Here is a 20886-nt window from a genome sequence, read left to right as displayed (position 1 = left end):
CTCAACATTTTGGCAAAATACTTTACATTGTCTGTGCGGTGGAGGATTTCCTTGCTGATTCAGAACAAGTTTCAAGAAGCCTATCATTTAAAACTACATGGGATTCTTTCCTTTTTATTTTGTATAACAGTGCTGTGAAGAACACAAGTGGCCTAAGGGAGGTGCGTAATGCCAAAGATGCTATTGAGGCCTACAAGAACATCACAGATGCCATTAATGCTGCAGAGGCTGCAGCTAATGAGGCCAAAGATGCTGCAGAAGATGCTTTGAATGTAAGGCACTAAACTAATATTTTCTGAATTACATTATACAAGTAACTTTGCTCTCTTCTTCTGGTATGATAGAAAAGTAAGTGTATCACCTTAATATTTTAAAAAATCCAATTACTTCCACTACTATGCTTTTTTTCTCTAGAATGTAAAAAAACAAATGCTCTCAGAAAGAGCAAAAGACCTGAAAGAGAATGGGGATACCTTGCTGCAGAATGCACAGGAAACAGAGGAAAACCTTCAGGGTATTCAGCTCTATTTTTGAATGGTTTGTTTTAAAGTTATTTTAAATTATTATGTTTACTCACTAATCTTTGCTTTATTTAAACAGACGCTACCAGCGATCTTACTGATCTGAAGAATCGCTTGAAGAACGCTGACAAAAAGAAAAGAGATCTCGAGAAAGACCTGCTTGATGTACAGAAGCAATTGAATGACACCAAAAGAGGTAGTCCAAGCTTTATAGCATTAGTTGTGACTGTGAATCGGATAGTGTCTGAGCCAGAGTTCATATTTTCTTCTGGTCTCCCCATTTACTCATTTCTCCCAATTAGATGACATTGGCAAAATGATCGATGAAGCCAAAAGGAAGGCAGCTTTAGCCAATGACACAGCCAGCAGCACTATGGACAAACTGAATGACATCAGAAAGGAAATTGACAAGATCAATGTCACTCCTGTGGACTCCAATCTAAGCAGTGTGTTAGACAGTGTGGACCAGTCAGGTGAGCTTAATAAGAAACTATCATAGGCACATTTCTCATGGTACAACCAAACCCTTTTTACATTATTAATGTAAAATGTTTGGGGTTAATCTTAATGATGTTGCCTTGCTTCTAACCCCCGCCCCCCGCCACCCTCTTCTTTGCAGTTAAGAACCTGCTGAAAGCCATCCCGGTGCTAGATAATAAGATCTCAGAGGTGGAGAACTTGACTTCGCAGTTCTCACCCATCAGCAACATTTCTGAGAACATCAAGAAGATCAAGGAGCTCATTGAACAAGCACGAGATGCAGCTAACAGGGTGAGGTCCCAGTCTGTACACACAGGCATTTTTGCCATATGTATGTAGAGTACATCAGACCCAAATGAAACAGAGCTGTAAAGTGCAGAATATCTTACCTTGTCGTGTCTAATTTCGTTTCTTTATTTCCGCTCTCCAGGTTGGAATCCCAATGAAGTTTACAGGCAACGGCTATGTGGAGATGCGCACACCAAAAGATGTGGACGATCTGAAGGCCTACACATCCCTGTCTTTATCACTTCAGAGACCTGAAGGCAGTGGAGATGCAAGACGCAGACGCAGACAGACCAGAGACAACGGAGACATGTTTGTGCTGTACCTTGGAAGTCGAGATGTAAGTGAATCCAAAAGCATATGATTATTTTGTTTTGCTTTGTAATTATACACAAGGCACTTATAAACTGTGATTTTGTAGTCTTCTAAGAACTACATAGGCATGGTTCTAAGGCGCAACGTGCTACATGGCGTGTACAAGCTCAACGGAGTTGAGTACAGCATCAAAACAGAGTCCATCACAAGGTCTGCAGCCGAGGTGTCCAGGTTCGATAAAGTGGACCTACACAGGTAAACTTCCACTTTACTCCTGTTGTAATTTATCTGATTTTGGTTTTTATTTTTTCCTGTCTTATCTGATGTGACTTATTTCACTGACCTGTCGGTATTCTAAAGTGAAAGTGACTTCACTTGAGTTATAATAAAAACGTGTTGTTTTTTTTTTTCTCCTCTAACGTTCAGAATTTACCAAGACGCAGAGATCGCCCTCACCAAAGATGTAACCTCAGTCACGCTCAAGCAGCCAGTGCAGTACAGCAAACAAGGAGATGAGAGCAAGAACCTCCTGGACCTCAGCCCGAGTGATGTTGTTTTCTATGTTGGAGGCTATCCTTCCGACTTCACTGTAAGCAGCAACAAAATGAGTGCAGTCTTACTATTTTATACTCTAAACCAGATTGGATTTTAGTAATATCTGCTTCTTTCTTTACTGCTGTTTAGCCACCACCTTCTCTTAGGTACCCCAAATACCAGGGCTGCATTGAGTTCTCCTCCTTTAACGACAAAATCGTCAGTCTCTATAATTTCCAAAAGGCTGAAGAAGTTAATTTGGAGACTCCATGCAAGAGGTAAGTCCCTTATTTACTTGGCACTGAGAGTACATAAACATATTAAAGTCTGGCATGGAAAAGATTCGTCAACCCCATATTACCCTATCAGTCTCACACTGACCATGTCATCACTATTATAATTTAAACCTACTCTGAATTCTGTGGTCCCATTTCTCACATTTAGCTCACATGTACAGTTTGACAGCTGTTTTTTGTTTGTTTTTATTTATTCCTCCCGGATTAGTTTAGTCTCAATCTCTCAATAATAGGGCATTTGTTATTTGCTATTGCATTTGTTATGAAAGAAATTTCCACAGCATGGTCCACAAAAAGGTTGACAAATAAGCAAAATCTTAGAATGTATTTTAAAACCTGATCTAAAAGAGTTTTCTTTCTGCCTAGGTATATGCCTCAAGTGGACACATCCTACTTTGAAGGCACTGGATATGGCAGAGTGTTAGTAGATAAATTCCTTCCCTCCCTCCTCCTTGGTATGTCCATCGTTACTCATCTAGAAAACAGTCTGCTTTTGTTCATCGAGAATAAGGTAAATTATGAATTCATTTGTTTATGTAACAATCCCATGTTTTGCTGCATTTACAACAGGAGTTTGAATATTCTGTATTCTCTCTTCCACACAGGGCAACTACTTCACTGTGACACTGGAAAAGGGCTTCATTGTAATACGTAGTAATCTGCTTGAAAACCCAGCTATAAGTAGCAGTAAAGTAGTCAAGGTAACAAACCTTTTTTGTTTTTTGCAGTCCCTCTGGTTCTTTCTTGACATTTAACATTACACAACTGACAGGTATAAGAGGAACAATTAATTAAGCTGCATCTTTATGGTCTTTATTTTCTTCAGAGCATGGAGTTGCTAGATATTTTCACGGTAATGAAAAACACTGGAGAGATTTCAGTCCGTGTATCAAATATAGAAGTGGCCAAGGCCCAAGCCACATACAAAGTTGCTGACCTGAAAGAGGTCTATGTTGGTGGTGCACCGGTTGACCTGAGGGAAAGGTATGTGATTTTCATTTTCCTTTTTAATTGTTACGCATTGTAGGTAACGTGGTCAACCTTTTCCCAAGAATAACTTGATCTTCCTCCTGATTGTGCTCACAGATATAACATCAATATACAGCCATTCAGAGGATGCCTGAGTAAGATGAAGGTGAACAATGATTTTATAGCTATTAATGAACAAGTGGGCATCAGCAGAGGTTGTCCTAAGGAGTCTTTGGTAAGACATAAACTTATGAATTTCTTTTGTCGGATCATTTCACTGCCCAACCCACAATTAGGTTTATCTACTGATGAATAATGTCCATGTTCTTGTGCAGGTTACTCGTATAGCAGAGTTCAGCTTGGGGAGCTCCCTGTCTGCTGAGCTCAACGGCTTTAGCTTGGCTGATGATATCACCGTCTCTCTTGGATTCAAGAGCACAGAGAATCAGGGTCTCATTCTGCAGGACAAAGAGCTGGTCAGTCCTCTCGTTTGTTTTAAAATATGATTTTGTAACCCTGACTGATCTGATATTTGTGACTTGCGGAAATTTTAAACAAATGACAAATATATTTTCCAGGGTAATGGGATTAATCTTGCGCTGGAAAATGGCTATTTGAGTCTCAGTTTCAACGATAAGAAATGGAAATCTAACAAAAAATACCACGATGGCCAGTGGCATTACCTGACTGTAACCAAAAGAGCTGGAAGGTAAGAAGGAAGCATTGATTTTGTATTATACAGCATATATTAATGTGACATTTTACAGTATACATACTTAACCCTTAAACATGCACATTTGAATATGAGCGACAACAGGAAGTAAATGAACAGTGACACCTGTTGCTCAGTACATATAATTAAACCCTGGTAAAAGTTACACTAAATGCTCTGATTATTCCAAACAGGATTGAGCTGCTTATCGATGATGAAGATAAAGGTCAGGAGCAGAGTGACAGCACTTCCATCGCTGACACAAGTGGCTCTGTGGTCCTGGGAAATCAGCAGTTTAAAGGCTGTGTTTCCAATCTTTACACAAGACGGTAATATTTTCTCCATGTGCTATCCATAGCTGCATAATTTGAAAATACCCTTTAAAATATTTTTGAAGCGATTACACACTAAATATGTACAGTATGGATTTACTGTGTGATATTAAATCTGCTGTTTGTTTTCCCTACAGGCCAGACAATCTGTACAAGGCTGAGGACTTCAGCAAATTCAAGTCATCTGGAGATGTCCTTCTGGATGTGTGTACAGCTGACAGTCTTGCTCAACTGATGCTGGACCGGAGTATTAAAAAGGTGAGTGTTTAACATGCACACACATACTGTGACCTATGCAGTTCCACTGCGTTTTGTAAATAAGTATGTCAGCCATGTCGTGTCAGATGACATAATTATTTTCCAAGCAAATGAACTTGGTTCTCTTTCCCTAAATCAAGAAATGACTTTGGTAAATTACTCGATACCCGAGCAGTCCATCTCATAACCATCAAAACTATGAAACATCTACGTTACGATTTGATGATGATTGATTTTGCTCAAGTAGCAGTGAGTCTTAACCAGCTCAGTTCTTCCCCTATATACAGTTACTTTCATTAAGTTGTACTGGAAAACACTCAAACTTAAAACAATATTTGTGGTTTGTTGACATTGTTTACATTGTATTTCCAGAGATGAAGAAGAAGGAGCCCTAAGACCTTCTGATGCTGACAAGAATCTGATATTAACATGAAAAAACGAGTGGCAGTGTGCACCAGAATGTCCTGTTGCTTTTGCACAAGATCATTCATTTGCAATGTACTTCAATAAAAAAAACTTGCATGAATGTTCCAATAATTACAATACTTATAAAATGTATTGTATGCTTGTAAACTCTATTTAAAAATCCTAATAACTACAAACCAAAACTTGTGAATAACAAGCTTGAAATCATTTCATGTCTCTTCTCTTTCTTCCATGTAACAATAAGCCACTTTCTAACGGTCGCCCACAAGCACATCCGCTCCATCTCACCATTGTCAGACCTAATTTGAGCTCAATTTCACTGTGACATGGTAGAAACTGAATCCATGTCACCATCAGATAAACCTACAAATTATCATGCTTGAGCACAGTAATTTTCACTATACAAACACAATGGAATCAGCATGTTTCTCAACATTTTCTGGCCTTTGACCCTTTTATTGCTTAAACATTTCACGTAATTCACGTCATATACATTCTATATCCATTTCTGTAGCCCTGCGAGAGACTAGTAATGTGTCCAGGGTTTTCTTACCTCCCACATAATGTCAGCTGGTCCTAGTTATAGAAAACGGATGGATGAATTGCAGTTTGTGGGCAAGAAAGGCCTAATGAGACAGTGTATGCAATACATACATGCACAGGCTCTGCAAATACACATCTTGGGTTCCGGCATTAAGGTCGAGAAACGTTACAGATGTGCAGTACGGCAGAAGAAAACTTCTAAGATTTGGAGGCATTTTCTTAGATGAACTGCCAATGCTTCATAGATGTTTTAGTCAGTGATGTACGAGAGGCCTGGTGGAAGTTACAGTATTTAACTACTTTAATTGTAAAAATAATTGTACTATTTTCTCACATCACTGTGGATCTTGCATGCTCATATTTATCCACTGAACTATGTTGTTTGATTAAGAGCATCTCATTAAAAATGGGCATTTGACAACCATAATCTCTTCTCCAACGATGTCTGACCCACACTAACTCGTCATCATAAAACATTTGTTCACAATAAGTTCTATACCATGACAATATGACCAAAATCAGAAACAAAAATCTGACATGTTTTGTTTCAAAATGCAGTTTCGATTCCCGAGGTTTCCTTCTTAGATGATATGTTTCCATCTCTTATGACTAATTATGTTGGCATAAACTAACAGCATCATATCAAAAGCACCCAAGCCATTTCAGAAACAATCCATTTACACCTTCATCCAGGGTGTATTCCAAAATAGTTGCACTCACAACATGTGCAACTATTTTGTCTCTTCTTGTACTGAACAGTGGGATAAGTACAAATTCGTGGGTATGTTGAAATCAAACACGCCCCTGAGCAACAGAAAATTTGTGTGGGTTGTGCTAAAAGAAGCACAGCCTCATGGTAAAAACCTTAATGCAACTAAAGACAATATCCAAGGGTAGGTTTAATTGTAGCTGTAGTTATAAGAACCACACTGAGCCATCATCGAAAATCATAATAAATAATCACAATAAATAATGAAATCATAACTACGTGTTCTATTTCGGAATTTATCAAATACACCACAACTATCACACGGTTCGAGTTTACTCTCTTAGGGAAACTTATCTCTGCCCTTCACAACAAAATTAGCTGAAAAAAAAAAGTAATTTAAGTTAAATGTTTGCTGATATTCTTCGTCTTGTATGATAGTAGTATGTAAGTAATTATATTTGGGTTTTAGCTGGACAAAACAGGCAAACACATACACATTAGCCAAAGCCTTACATTCAGCGTGGATCTACCTGTGTGGTCACCGGTGGTCGGTGGAGCTCCAATACAGAATATACTGTGTTTGTAACAATGATTCAAATTATTCTCACCACTATTCATTGTTGGGCCGTCACATTTTGATTTTGACAGAGTGCAGACATACAAACAAGCTCTGATCCAGCAAAGACTTAAAGACAAACTTTGTATCGTTGCACTGAGTCTTTCTCTTGTTTATGCTTGTGCTGTTTCAGGATGGTGTAATGCAGGTGATAAATGAGAGTATACCAGTGTGTACACCGCCTGCCCTAGTTCAACATGCCTTTCACATTGGGGGCCCTGTTAGCAGCCTGAGCTACAGCCTGCCACTGCAGGTCCTGCAGCCAAGGTTGGAAGCCAGTCCCACCTTCCTGCACTATTTGATGTGCGAAACACACGAAAGTAAATCAAAGTTGGCTGTGTTTCTGTGCGTCAACACTAAAGATGATCTTTGTCTTTACCTTCGCCAGACCACACTTCTCTCTGGATGTCAGGACTCGATCTCCAGAGGGTCTGCTGTTTTTTGCTGCTACCAGAGGAGGGCACTCTCATCTCGCTTTGTACATGTCCAAGGGCAGAATCCGACTGTCTGTAAGCAAACAGAAGGAGATCTTCAACCGGGAGAAGTACAATGATGGAAAGTGGCATTCGGTCAGTGGTCTCAAAGCATCCTAATTACATCTTAACACAAATCCAAACTTATTTGCAATTATTAATTTCCAATCAATAATATAATGGAAACATAATGGAATCATTGAATCCACATTGCAGCAAGAACAATACTTGTTTTTGTGTGTGATGAACATACACTGCAGGTCATATTTAGTTTGGAGAAGAAGAAGTTTCGATTGATTGTAGATGGGATCAGGGCCCAGGACGGTCAGCTGACAAATACGGAACTGACGTCCATGCAGCAATTAATGTCACCTGTGTACCTGGGCAGTGCACCACAGTCCCTTCACAAACAGCTGAAGGTAAACACACAAGCAAACGCACATACACATGGATTTACAAACTACAGCTATTCATTTTTCCGTTTACCTTTCAGTCGAAGGCGCTTCCAAAGCAAGCTGTGTCCGGCTGTCTCAGAAACTTTAAAATGAATGGAGCACCAATGTCCAATCCAGCCACAAACCAAGGTGCTGGCCCCTGCTTCGAGGGACCAACACAAAGAGGGACGTATTTCTCAGGGAATGGAGCACACGCTATTATAAGTGAGTGTGTCACTATTAAAAACCCAATCTTAATATTGTAAACACATTTCTAAAGAGAATCTCTATCTCACCTTGTTGTTTTACTAAACTATCTAAATTATATCCAATTATATCCAACAATATCAGTAATGACTAACATCTTATTGTTGTGTTCTGTATTTCAGATGAATCCTTTGTTGTGGGCTCCAGCTTTGAGCTGCTGTTTACCATTCGTCCACAGACTCAGACTGGACTCCTGCTACATGTTGGGGACACCAGCGGGAGTCAGTATGGACCCACAATGGGCCACTATCTCAGCGTCTACATGCTCAGAGGAGAGGTGAGCCATGACTCTACATCTGTTTTTAGTCAAAAATCTTTGTCCATTTCTTGAATTAACTAAATTGATTGATTTTTAAAAAAATAATCTTCTTGGTCTTGATGGAACAGAATCTACTGCATTTGTGAACAATGGCTTATGTTTTAACACGCTCTCATTGACAGGTGGTGGCCCAAGTTAACAATGGAAAAGGACAATTCATGGTATCAGTAAAGCCAAAATCTTCTTTATGTGATGGAATGTTCCATAAAATTTCAGGTAAAATGAAACACATCATTCAAGGCCAGTCTAACTAGTTTTAGAACTTTTTAGGACTTAGAGAAATAAGCTGCTTTCCATGTGTCTTTTAGTAATAAAGAGGAAAAATGTTATACAACTGCACGTGGGCACCATTGATAATTACAAGATTGGACCACCGTCTTCCACTGTCACTTTGACCAAACACCCACTGTATGTGGGTGGCCTCCCTGGTGAGTATTACTCTCTTAATGTCAGGTTTCATTTAGTTAATTGAGTCTTTGAGTAGTATTTTTTTTTTTTTTTTTTTTTTTGCACATATCACAAATTATAAAAAGGAAATTGTGGCTTCCAGAACAGACAATAGCAATGAGGGGGGAAAAAAATCCCCAAGTTAATTTTAGCCAATATGCTGTTTGCTATTATCAAATACAATTGTGAAATCAACAGTTTATCCTATTTCCCTTTCTGGTGCAGAGATCTCAATGCAGCAGATTCTCCCAGTCACATCATCATTTGTGGGATGCATCCAGGACATGAGGATCAATGGGGACTCTGTCTATTTTGAGAAACTTTCTGGTCTGTTTGGTCCAATCAACCCCAAAGAGTGTCCAAGATGAACAAAAGTGCCTCGCTGCAGCATCATTAAACAAACCTTGGGACCATGTCCTCTGCCAACTATGTGCAATCTGTTACCAAGACAGAGAATGTGTTTGCGTGTAGGAATGTACAGTGGCATGAAAAAGTAAGTGATCCCCTTGTAACAGCCTGGTGTCCTGCAGGAACTGATCCTAAAATCTAATCTGGTCTTCAGTTTATCAAGTATAGAAAAAACACGATGTGGTTAAACTATTAACAAAAATAACTACAATTTGTTTTGTCTTTAATACGAATACACCTTTTAAAGACTCGGTGCTGGTGGAAAACAGCAAGTGAATAACAGCTTAGACCTCCTTTGGCAACAAGAGCCCTTAAAAATGCACTTCTGCTAACGTTGGATAAGCCCTGCACAATGTTCATTATCAGTTCTGTACATTTCTACCTGAAGGAGCTCCGCCATATTTTTAGGATGTCTGGTGTGAACAGCCCTGTTAAAGTCATTCCACAGCAGTGACTAAGTCACTTTGATGTCTGGGGTCATTTTCCTGCTGCATTGTTCAGCTTCTATTGAGCCTCAGCTTGTGGACAGCCACTGTGTCAAACAATTCATTTTCCCCTCAGAGGGTGATTTAGGCTTTAATGTTATAGTAGACTGTTTAGAGAGACGTTAGACGCTGTTAGATGTTCTAACCTCCTGACTAGCAGATGCTCTGTTACCTACAGTCTTTGACACTACGCTGTAACCCTTTCCAGCTTGATGCAAATAATTACTCTGAGTGAGGTCTTTTGTGTGACACATATCAGTAGTGTGTTTTTTTACAAGTCAAATTAGCTCAAACACACATCTTCACTTGTTTTATTGATTTGACACCTCTTTTGCTGACTCTTTAGCTTTTGCTGATATCAGAAGGGATTCACATACTTTTCCCAACCTACGCACAGAACATTTATATGAGGTAGTCAATATGGACAAAACACTGCAAAGATTTGTGTGTTATCGTTTAAGAAAATGTTGTTTTGTGGTAAGTTGGCTTAACGATATGATGATGTGTAAATGGATGCAAGTAATTCCACTTACTTTTTCATGCCACTCTCTATATATGCTGAGTGTGCTGAGTGAGCACAGGAGGGGCTGTGAATGTGTGTGTGGAAAAATTAGACATGAGCGGCAGATTACAGGTTCATAATATTTGCTGCTCTGTATTTATTTTGTGATATAATCATGTATCACATATTAATGCATATTTAAAGTTTTTTTTTTTTTTTTTACAGTCTGATGTGTTAGTACGTTCATTCTCTGTTGACAATCAAATGCTACTGATGGGTCAGGGCTACAGTGTGAGGAACCCAGCACTTTAAGGAAACAAAAAAATACCTTTTGTCATGGTGCTTTAATGAAAATCAATATTAGTAGTGGATGTTTTTGTTGTTGGACTAAAAAATTCATTCTCTAATAATTACGTTTACACCCGTGGTGCTCTGTTCAGTGGCATTTCAATGGATTGCCAAACCATTTTATGTTCACATGAAGACAGAATTTGGACTTTAAAAAAGGCCTTCACGCATGATATGAAGGACCTTTTTCTGCCATTACTGCTGTTCTGAATTTATTTTCCGTTTTGCATTCCTTTTGCATGTATAAGAATGTTCTGTGTGGCTGTTAAAAGCAGTCATGCTCTAAACTTTGTGGAGCTGTTAAAGTAATATTCTGTAGATTCCACTTTAATAACTGTCACATTTCTAGTCAGTCATGTTTGGGACCATTTTGCCCATAAGTAAGCCAGAAATGTAATAAAAACAAAGGGTATTTATAGGAATATTCAGGTGTTTACATACCCAATCTGTACATTTATACCAAAATGTGTGATATGAGAGAAATATGCATGATAATTGGATTTATAATTGCATTCCTGGATTGCGACCATTGATTTGTTGACTTGTAGACCCATAGGTTTTGATAAATATCTTTTGACTTGCGATCATGTTGACAGTGCTTCATGTATTAAAAATTTGTATTTTGTGGGAGAAATCCAGGATTCAATGTTAAATTGTGCTCAGTAACATGTTTATATTTTTGAGTGCATGATAACATAAACATAATTTGCAATTTTTGAATAGAGCTCATGTTTAATTTGGGGACTGGAAAATTAGGATTCACACGTACTGGGAAATAAATATTCCATAACTGGAAAAAAAAATGTCTAAAAAGAAAATGCAATGTGAACGCGTTGGAGCTGAAAGGATTTTCCGAGCAAAGCTGAAAAAAGCTGAAATAAAATGTCGCTTCCTTGTATTTCGGTTACCCAAAAACTTTAAAGGCAAAACTTCAAAGGTAATTGTGTGGAGTCACTGGTTGCATTGATGACGTCAGAATTCAAACACGTATAAAAGTATAAAAATGTTAAAAAGCATCAAAGTTATCAAAAGCCATATACAAGCAATAATGTCCTAAGCTGAGCGTTTGACGTTTGAACTGTGTTTATAGCTGAAAATATGCCGAAGTTGTTGCCGCCAAATAACGTACTGAAGACGGAAGTAATAATAATAATAATAATAATAATAATAATAATAATAATAATAATAATAATAATAATAAAGAAATAATGTGTGGAAAAAAGTACTCTTAAAGTACTCTTTATTTATTACACTTCTATTGTGTCTTTGCCTTTTTGTTAACCCGATTTTATGGCCCTCAGGAAGCGTAAAAGTGCAGGATTTCTCTTGTCTTCTTTTCTTAAGACTTTGTTGACTGTCTGGATCTGAAGGACTCTCCACGCCCACTCAGATGCTGCCTTTAGGGACTCGTTGTGACGTTTTGACGTAAAGGTTTGGATGGAAATTCTGCGACCAAATATCCAGTTTTATAAGTAAAAAACGTTTAAAAGAAAATAAAAATAAATGTTTTTAGGTAGGTTTATCAGTCCTGAAAGCTGTAGAAAAATATGTTACTTCACAATTAGAGAAATGTTGGCACCTGCTAAAAAAACTAAAACCTCTAGTGTTTGTCATGAAGTTAATTCTCCACCATCAAAATGTGCGACCTGTAGAAGCAGCATGGACTTTACTTTACCTTACTGTGATCAGCAAAGATCACCTGTGCTTTATCACACACCTTAGGGTGATAGCTTTTACCAAAGTCCATGTTGCTTCTACGGGTCACAGATTTTGATGGTGGAAAATTAACTTCATGACAAACACTAGAGGTTTGACCAGTTTTTTGCCAGGTGCCAACATTACTCTAATTGTGAAGTAACATATTTTCCTACAGCTGTCAGGACTGATAAACCTACCTAAAAACATTTATTTTTATTTTCTTTTAAAAGGTTTTTATTTATAAAACTGGATATTTGGTGGCAGAATTTCCATCCAAACCTTTACGTCAGAACGTCACAACGAGTCCCTAAAGGCAGCATCTGAGTTAGTAATGAATGACCAGCCAATTTTTTTGGGCTCCTCACCCAAAAACAACAACAAAAAAGTAAAAATAAAAAATAAATCCAAACAAACACACACACAAAGTTAGACATTTAACCCCCTTTGAAAGAGAGGCAAAATGACAGATTGGTTGGTGTGGGGGCTTAATGCTTGTTTTTTTTTTTTTTTTTGCTTGGGGTCCCTCAGAGTCATGTCTGTCATGTTTGATATTTTAAGTGGTGCAACTTCGGAGGAACCTGCGATGAATCAAATTATGTGGCGCAGTAAACGGGGAACTGCTGGGCTTTCTGCTTGATCACAAACACGACAATTCCCATAGCCCTTGAAAGCAGCACATTTCCTGTCTGCACAGGAACACAAACACCGGCCAGGCGGCAGAATACGGAACAGTCGGTACGATGGACACCGTCCACACTCATGTTGCTAGCGGGTAGTAATCTCAACTTGTTCGCTTGTCAGTCTCCTAACTGAACAACATGGATTTGACTGCGCTTTTTCAGAACTGCGCCACTGGCTGAGACTCGCGTGCCTGTAAGTACCTTAAACTCAGCAGACACAGCGCACGTCCCCTCCCTGCCTCTCAGTTCCTCACCTCCGCTGTCGGCTTAACTCAATGGCGGACCCGCCGGAGCCAGCCGCGGGGAGCGTGGAGGAGGCGAAGACGGCCAGTATCAACGACGCGGAGCTGGCTCTGAAGGGCATCAATATGCTCCTCAACAACGGCTTCAAGGAGAGCGACGAGCTTTTCAGAACATACAGGTCTGTCTCTGCGTGTGTGTAGTATTTGTGCGTACTGTGATGTTTAGGAGACATGTGAAACTAACTGTGTTCGGCATCATTGTAACGCTTGGCTAATGTAGCAGCACAGGACTGATCCGGTTTCAAACCGCTGAGCAAATATCCCACACCTGGAGTGTGAGTCTGGATGCTCGCCCAGTCTAATGGCAGTTTGTTGGAAGAAGATTGCTCAAACAGTGACAGGCCGCTGCACTTGTTGTCAGAAGAATTGTTTAACAGGTGAACAGTCCTGTCATGTCGGGTACTTTGCTCAGGTTTGCATTTCACTTGCCATCATGGACCCGCTTCTGCAGTCATAAGGCTGGAACTACTTTATGCGTGTTTGGACGCTCTTAAATGGCCAAGTGTAGAGATTAAAGTTTGTTACAGTGATTTGTTTTTTTTGCACATGTAACGCTAATGTTTGCATTTCTTTAACTATACATCAGCACTTTTTGAGTTAAAAAGTTTGGGATTTTGTATTTGTAACCTTTGGCCACTGCCTTAAACTAATTCCTCAGGCTTGCTGTTGGGTTTGTATAGCGGCTCATTATTTCTGTGAAGTGTTTGCTTTCATCTTGAGTGTTGATGCTACAGAAGGGCAGACCGCAGGTGTCCTGACCCCTGGTGAAAGCTTAAATGTCACACCTCTAACTAATTGCATTTAGCACTAGGTGTCCTCCTGTTTTCATTACATCAACAAAAAAGAGGGAGGGGGGATTAAAGACGGAGCATCTATGATAACTGATTACCAGCTCTGTTACTGCGTTAAATGTGTAGGGGGATGTATAGGGTGGGAGTAGTTTTCCTTTATTATCACACCCAGTCACCACATACCGAATTACTTTGCTTTTGTTCAACTGTGCCCCAACTTGTTAATATATTCAGCGAATCAACCCACTTCACGATGCTTGAAACAGGCTTAACACACAGATTAACACACAGATCTTACTGCTCTGCTAAACTCTTACCTCTTTATACTGTGCTGAATTTACTGACATAGCTTTACTTGTCTTGCTCTGTTTCAGGAACCACAGTCCCTTGATGAGTTTCGGGGCCAGTTTTGTGAGTTTTCTGGTGAGGAGCATGCTACTGTTTTACTTCCTCTTTAAATGCTGACTAAATAGTTTTAAAGTAGCCTTTAATAAGCAGTTCTGTTTCAATATAATGATAAAGGAATTTGTCTTTGTGTTCCTGGTAGGAGCAAAGCCAGATGACTCATTTTTTTCTGGCACGAAAACAGAAGTGAAACCGATTAATTCCCTTTTGAAATAAAAATAATCCAGTTTTCACCACATATGTTTAATTATTATTTTACATTATATTTGTTTGGCAGATGCTTTTTTCCAAAGCACCTTAGAACGAGTATAGTTAAACATAGTAGAAAAGAATAGTTATTGACAGTATCACAAGGTCTGTGTGAGCAGATGAAATCAGTTTTATATAATCAAGTGCACTGGTTAACAAGTTAAAAACACGTTACAACAAGGAGACTAGTAAAGCTGTATTTTGCTTCTTTCCAGGAGCCAAGGGTTAATCCAAAATTCAATCCAGGATTAGACTTTTTGCATACTTTATAAGACCATTGTGGATCACCAGGGTTTTGGCTATAGTTGAATAAAGTATTGTTTAACTTGCTACCATGTTATAGAACGCTGTCATGACGTTTGAAGAGGAGAAAATGCAGATGGCCTTTGAGGACCTTAAAGCCACAGAGAGGCTGTGTGAGAGCGAAAACACTGGAGTCATTGAAACAATTAAAAACAAGATCAAGAGGAATGTGAGTAAACCCGATAACAAGTTATTGAAAGGATGGCATATGCACAGAACAGGTACAATTTGGCTAAAATAGCTTTTTATGGTGCGTCACAGTTTCTAGCTTTGCTTATTAGCTTGCTGACACATCAGTCACTTAACAGCCTGAAATTGTGAGGTATTTGTGTGGGCAGGTGGACTCTCAGAGGTCAGGGGTGGCTGCAGTTGACAGACTCCAGAGGCAGATCATCATTGCAGACTGCCAGGTTTACCTTGCAGTACTGTCTTTCATCAAACAAGAGCTATCGGGTAAGAAATCCTAGAGTATTTGCTGGTTAAATAAAAAGTGCACATTAGAAAATGATGAACTTATCAGTTCAGTAATACAAGTTCTATTAGCATTTTTCTTTTTCTTCCCTTTTTCTTTTCTAAGTATTATCAGATGATTGCACAGGTCAGCATTCGCAGTTTCACTGACCTTAACTTGAATCCACTCACAGCATACATCAAAGGAGGCTGGATCCTCCGCAAAGCCTGGAAGATGTACAACAAATGTTACAGCGACATCACACATTTACAGGAGGGATGCAGACGAAGGGCCTCAGAGCAACAATCGATGCCGTCTCCGTCTCTGTCATCTTCCTCTGACCCGTTCGACGATAGCCACTCATCTTCTCCCAAGCAGAGTCCATCCCAGACACTTGACAGAGTCAGCCCAGAGGCTCTGGACCGGCTGAAGGGTTCAGTCAGCTTTGGTTACGGCCTCTTCCACCTCTGTATCTCGATGGTGCCGCCACACCTGCTGAAAATTGTTAACCTGCTGGGCTTCCCCGGCGACCGTCTCCAGGGCCTGTCAGCTCTTACATACGCCAGTGAAAGTAAGGACATGAAGGCCCCCTTAGCTACGTGAGTACGTGAGTGAGTACGTTTGTGTATCTGTATTGTGGCTGCGACTGACACGTGATCTGATTAATTCATTTATAAACAGCATAATAAAGTAACGGAAACATGATAACTGGAGGAAGGAAAGGACAGACTCAGAAGCAGTGTTGTGTTGCTGGTTTGCACCGTTTATGCCAAATCTGAGACTTGTATACTCATATTCCTGTAGTACTATAGCAACTATATTTGTTTTGTTAGAAACTTGGTTCTCTACAATGATCCAAAGTTCTCTGAAACTATTTACGTGCACTGATTTCACATAAGGAGTCATATTCCTACCGGTAAAATATCAAATGTGATGTACAGAACAGCATATTGTCTCCATTACAGTATCTGTGTCTCCCTTCCAGCTTGGCCCTCTTGTGGTACCACACAGTAGTGCAGCCCTTCTTCGCTCTGGACGGCACAGACACACAGGCAGGTCTAACAGAAGCCAAGTCTATTCTCCAACAAAGGGAGGCTATCTACCCAAACTCCTCCCTTTTTATGTTTTTCAAAGGCAGAGTCCAACGCCTTGAGGTAAATACGTGTTATGAATAAACCTTATTATATGTGACTATGTGACTTATCCGTCTGACTTGGGGAAAACTCAATATTATTTCACTGTAAATCCTCCTTTCTAGTGCCAGATCAGTAGTGCCTTGAAGTCCTTCAATGATGCCTTGAATCTGGCCTGTGATCAGAGGGAGATTCAGCATGTGTGTTTATATGAGATAGGTACTATTTTGCCTTTTAGATTTCAAAGCAATGCCCCCAGTTCTAGTCTGCATCCTAATCCCTAATTTTTGATCGTCTTAGGTTGGTGCAGCATGATCGAACTAAACTACAGAGAAGCCTACAGAGCTTTTGAGCGGCTGAAGTCTGAATCTCGCTGGTCCCAGTGTTACTATGCCTATTTAACTGGAGGTAGGACCACTGCAGTTCAATAGAGTAATAAAAGTATCTCCCCTTAATTCTGCTCCTGATTAGTATTATCTGTTGTTTAGTTTGCCAAGGAGCCACAGGTGATCTTGAGGGGGCTGTTGCTGTTTTCAAGGATGTTCGAAAGCTTTTCAAACGCAAGAATAATCAGATAGAGTTGTTTTCAATGAAGAGGGTGAGTATACACTGATCAGCCAGAAAGATGAATACCACATGGTGGTTTTACTGTTTTGGTGAAAAAACATGTGCAAAGACACAACGCAACTGTTCTGAATTACCATCTAACTGGACTATGGTTGGAATTGGGTCCATCAGCTCATCTGTAATAGTCTGTCAGCCAAGCCTTTTAGAACTAAAGAGAATTCATTGTGTGTTTTAAAGTCCGTTTATGGATTGATGAAAAAAAATTAAATAAATGACCAAAACAGACCGTGCATGTTACCGTGCTGCGTTTGCATGGCTATTCACGGGTACTAATTCTAGATCTTCGGGTGCCGCAGCCATGATTGTTTTCCAATTGTTCCTGCAATACCCACCGTTATCTTCCAGCATCCGACTGACTGAACAAACCTGTTACAGGTAATAAGCAATGGGCATGGATAGTTGGAAAACAAACGGGAGAGTGGCTGGTGAGGATCTGGAATGAGTAACCCTGCACTCTAATGTCACCACCTGGTCTAAATGCTGTGGCTGATTGCTGTATATTTATTGATTGCATATTATACAGTAACTTCTTGAAACATGTAATGAGAATTAACCTAGTATGTATGCAAACATTTAAAGTCTGAGAAGCTACGAAGCTCCAGTCTGTGTAAAGAAGTCTGCATCCTGTCTGTGATTGAGATCCTTTATCTGTGGAAAGCTCTGCCAAACTGCTCCACTGCCAAGCTGCAGACAATGACACAAGGTACTTGACTTTGAGATGTTTCACTTGTAGTTAACTGTAAACTTTACAATATAATTATTGTACTTGTTGTGTTCGTTGTAGCTAAACTAGGTTTCTTTCTTTTAGTCCTGCAAGGAATTGATGATGCTTCATGTGCAGGCTTGAAAAACCTGCTTCTTGGTGCCATAAACAAATGTCTTCATAATACCAAAGATGCCATTCAGGTAACGTTGTGTTTAGGTATTAAAACAAAAGGTGGTCCATGATACACCACACTTTTAGGATTTCTTGTAAAGTGTGTGATCTTCACACAGCAATCAGTGTTGGTTGTGCTAATAATAGTTCAATTTTCATCCAGTGTGTCACAAGGATTATTATTTTTATTTTTTGCAGTATTTTCAGCTGGCTGTGAGGGATGAAGTTGGTCGTCTGACCAACTCTTATGTGCAGCCCTACTCCTGCTACGAACTGGGCTGCGTGCTCCTGGACACCCCAGAGGTATTTGTTTGTGCGTGATAATGAGAGACTGTCCCACTTATCTGCCGGGGCCAAGTCACATAGTCAAAATGTGTAATTCTCTCTTTTCAGTCTGCCGGGAAAGGCCGAATGTTAATGCTTCAGGCCAAGGTACAGTAGTATTTTATTATTTTTTTAATTTGCCCTCTCACCACTGTGAGGCAGATCAGTACATTCACTGGCTGATCAGGGGAGGGGATGCTGAATGACCACAGTAAACCCTCTGATGGATAAACTGGGTACAGTGGGGCAGCTCAGCATCAAACCAGAATTGCTGGAGATTGATAGAATCACAGTGGACCCTGGTCCAGTCCACATTTTGCTTGGTCTTGGGTCTTTGTGTCAACATTAATGGTGTGTTTGTGTGCGTGTGCACATTCGGGACAAGATGCAAAATGAGTGCTGGGCTTTCCAATTCATTGCAGCTCTTTGCAACAAGGCAACTAAAAAGCTGGTCTTATTTTAAGAAAGTAAGTTTCCTACAAGATTCATGCTGTTAAATTACATTTTGTGTTTGTCTCAATTGAGAAAGTTTGGGCTGACTGCTTTTGGTTCAGGTCTAATATCCTCTGGTGTATTCAAGTCAGGTCCACAACTTTATATGCACATTTAGTCAGTTGGTAGCTGCTTTTAACCAAATGGTGTGACAATGAAAGGGCAACTCTTTGCACAAAAATACTTCAACACGTGGGCCGGAGGAACTGAAAATCACTAACCCTTCAGTTAAAATCCACCTACTGAGCCATAGCCAGGCTTATAGAAGTGAAGTTGCACCAGCTGGACAAAATGAAAGTCAACAATAAACTACATATTCTCCATTGTAACTGTTCTTGTGACAATAGTTGGCTCACTCTTAGGAGTGCTGGACATACCTACTCTATACCTAGCCTGAGAATGGTGGCTGGCTCCAGCTATGCCAGGTTCCTGTTAATGTGTTTGAGTGCAGCAGCCACTTATTCTTATCACATTCACATTGCCCCCCCCCCGTTCAGAGGACTGAGACAGTGTTCTCTCCTGCTAATTTAAGTTGTATTTACAGTGACCTCAGCATGAAGTTACAAAACAGGATACAAATTTGCACTGAGCTAACTATCCTGAACTACCTGAATGGTAAAAAAAAAAAAAATGTCTGAAGACAAATTGTCTAATTACAAAAGGCCTGTGTTTACATATGTTCTGTAAATGACATCTGTATTGTCTTTTGTCCAGGTGCTGACTCGGGTGTTTAAATAGTGTTGTGTGGTGCAGTAGCGTGGACTTTGTTAGCTCACGTTGACTGAGGCGTTGAGAGAGCTCTCAGTCTCTGCTGTAGCTGTAACATTCATTTAGGAGCACTGAAGGAGCTGAGCAGTCAGCTCTCTGCATTTTCTTTTCTCCTCTGCTCTGACCTGACTGGGCAGTGAATGTGTTGAGGTCCGAGCTTGAACAAAATAAAATGTGCATTTATTCACTAATGTCTCTTTTCATGCACTATGCAGGAGAACTACGCTGGCTATGACTTTGAGAACAGGCTCCATGTTCGTATTCATTCAGCTCTTGCCTCTATGATGGCTGCAGCCCAGCCTTGACCAAGTTTTACCTGCATCTTGCAAAGAACTGGAAGAAAGAGTCCTTGAAAAACCCAGTGGAACTTTTGTTCCACTGTTTAATTTATTTTTATTTTGTAATTCTCAGCCAGGGGGAGGGGGGGCATATTAAATGTGTGCAATATAAAGTTTTTTTTTTTTTAATTTTTAAATGGATGAGCAGTTACTGTACGAGATTTTACTGTGCTACACAATAGAAAACTTGAGTTTAAATGTTTACGTCTGATTTAAATCTGTTCGGTTAATCGGTTAAATCGTATTTAAACTAGATTTAATTTTGAAAGGCATCTGTCACACTGCTTCCACGGAGGTCAATATTTTCCATAGAAAATTCAGGTCGAGCACAGTATTAACCGAAAAAGCAATTAAAACAAATGACTTTGTAAAACATACCTTTCCAGTTTCAGTGTAGAGTGTTGACTTTAATGTTTGTGCTCTAAACGCTTTGCTAAAACATAGACATGGGTACGAAATTGTGATTTTAGTGCATCCCCCTTTTTAAAGGAGAATTTTTAATTCATGTAAATTTGTCTTTCAAATTTTAATAACGTGCCCCCATTATGTTGTGCCACTTTTGGGGGCCTAGATGCATACTGCTACCATTTGCTGTAAACTGGTTCTACTTTATAGTTGTTTTAAGATAATAAAACTAATATTGAAATGATAACATGTTCTATCCTCAGTGATTCAACAGGTGCAACACAAACCCTCAGATAATATTTATAGCACTTTAATGGTTTACTTGAAGCAAAATTCAGGTACAACTGTTAAAAAGTAACATTTA

General features: G+C 39.6%; 2 protein-coding genes across 7 annotated transcripts in view; both read left to right on the top strand.

The window, feature by feature from the left end:
- Positions 1 to 11517, top strand: part of LOC137098539 (laminin subunit alpha-3-like) — a 49788-nt gene extending 38271 nt beyond the window's left edge. For 2 of the 5 annotated variants that reach the window (XM_067474858.1, XM_067474856.1), the window contains exons 52-76: positions 131 to 272; positions 415 to 514; positions 601 to 717; positions 824 to 994; positions 1141 to 1292; positions 1432 to 1626; positions 1708 to 1856; positions 2028 to 2190; positions 2286 to 2413; positions 2798 to 2942; positions 3037 to 3132; positions 3258 to 3415; positions 3518 to 3635; positions 3736 to 3876; positions 3979 to 4109; positions 4307 to 4441; positions 4582 to 4702; positions 7130 to 7299; positions 7385 to 7565; positions 7730 to 7888; positions 7963 to 8128; positions 8293 to 8447; positions 8612 to 8705; positions 8798 to 8917; positions 9162 to 11517. In XM_067474858.1, coding sequence (XP_067330959.1) covers positions 131 to 272; positions 415 to 514; positions 601 to 717; positions 824 to 994; positions 1141 to 1292; positions 1432 to 1626; positions 1708 to 1856; positions 2028 to 2190; positions 2286 to 2413; positions 2798 to 2942; positions 3037 to 3132; positions 3258 to 3415; positions 3518 to 3635; positions 3736 to 3876; positions 3979 to 4109; positions 4307 to 4441; positions 4582 to 4702; positions 7130 to 7299; positions 7385 to 7565; positions 7730 to 7888; positions 7963 to 8128; positions 8293 to 8447; positions 8612 to 8705; positions 8798 to 8917; positions 9162 to 9304 — 3550 coding nt within the window. In that variant the 3' untranslated portion in view covers positions 9305 to 11517. Of the gene's footprint in view, positions 1 to 130; positions 273 to 414; positions 515 to 600; positions 718 to 823; positions 995 to 1140; positions 1293 to 1431; positions 1627 to 1707; positions 1857 to 2027; positions 2191 to 2285; positions 2414 to 2797; positions 2943 to 3036; positions 3133 to 3257; positions 3416 to 3517; positions 3636 to 3735; positions 3877 to 3978; positions 4110 to 4306; positions 4442 to 4581; positions 4703 to 5074; positions 5337 to 7129; positions 7300 to 7384; positions 7566 to 7729; positions 7889 to 7962; positions 8129 to 8292; positions 8448 to 8611; positions 8706 to 8797; positions 8918 to 9161 lie in introns of those variants that run through there. The other 3 variants (XM_067474857.1, XM_067474860.1, XM_067474859.1) reach the window with 3 other exon arrangements.
- Positions 11518 to 13055: 1538 nt separating this feature from the next.
- LOC137098338 (tetratricopeptide repeat protein 39C-like) lies at positions 13056 to 20769 on the top strand. Of its 2 annotated transcripts, XM_067474494.1 has the most exons (14): positions 13056 to 13478; positions 14525 to 14573; positions 15148 to 15276; positions 15446 to 15560; positions 15752 to 16157; positions 16544 to 16712; positions 16817 to 16910; positions 16992 to 17099; positions 17180 to 17289; positions 17898 to 18021; positions 18127 to 18224; positions 18394 to 18498; positions 18589 to 18627; positions 19995 to 20769. In XM_067474494.1, the coding sequence occupies exons 1-14, from the start codon at positions 13333 to 13335 to the stop codon at positions 20082 to 20084; spliced, it is 1782 nt and encodes a 593-aa protein (XP_067330595.1). In that variant the 5' UTR covers positions 13056 to 13332; the 3' UTR covers positions 20085 to 20769. The 2 variants fall into 2 exon arrangements, with proteins under 2 accessions (XP_067330595.1, XP_067330596.1); XM_067474495.1 differs by lacking the exons at positions 13056 to 13478; positions 14525 to 14573 and having other exon boundaries at positions 15685 to 16157.
- The last annotated feature ends 117 nt before the right edge of the window (positions 20770 to 20886 follow it).

The sequence above is a fragment of the Channa argus genome, chromosome 14 (assembly GCF_033026475.1).
Source record: "Channa argus isolate prfri chromosome 14, Channa argus male v1.0, whole genome shotgun sequence".
Classification (NCBI taxonomy): domain Eukaryota; kingdom Metazoa; phylum Chordata; class Actinopteri; order Anabantiformes; family Channidae; genus Channa; species Channa argus.
Note: the sequence above shows the minus strand (reverse complement) of the source record. Positions and strands in the feature narration are given on the sequence as shown.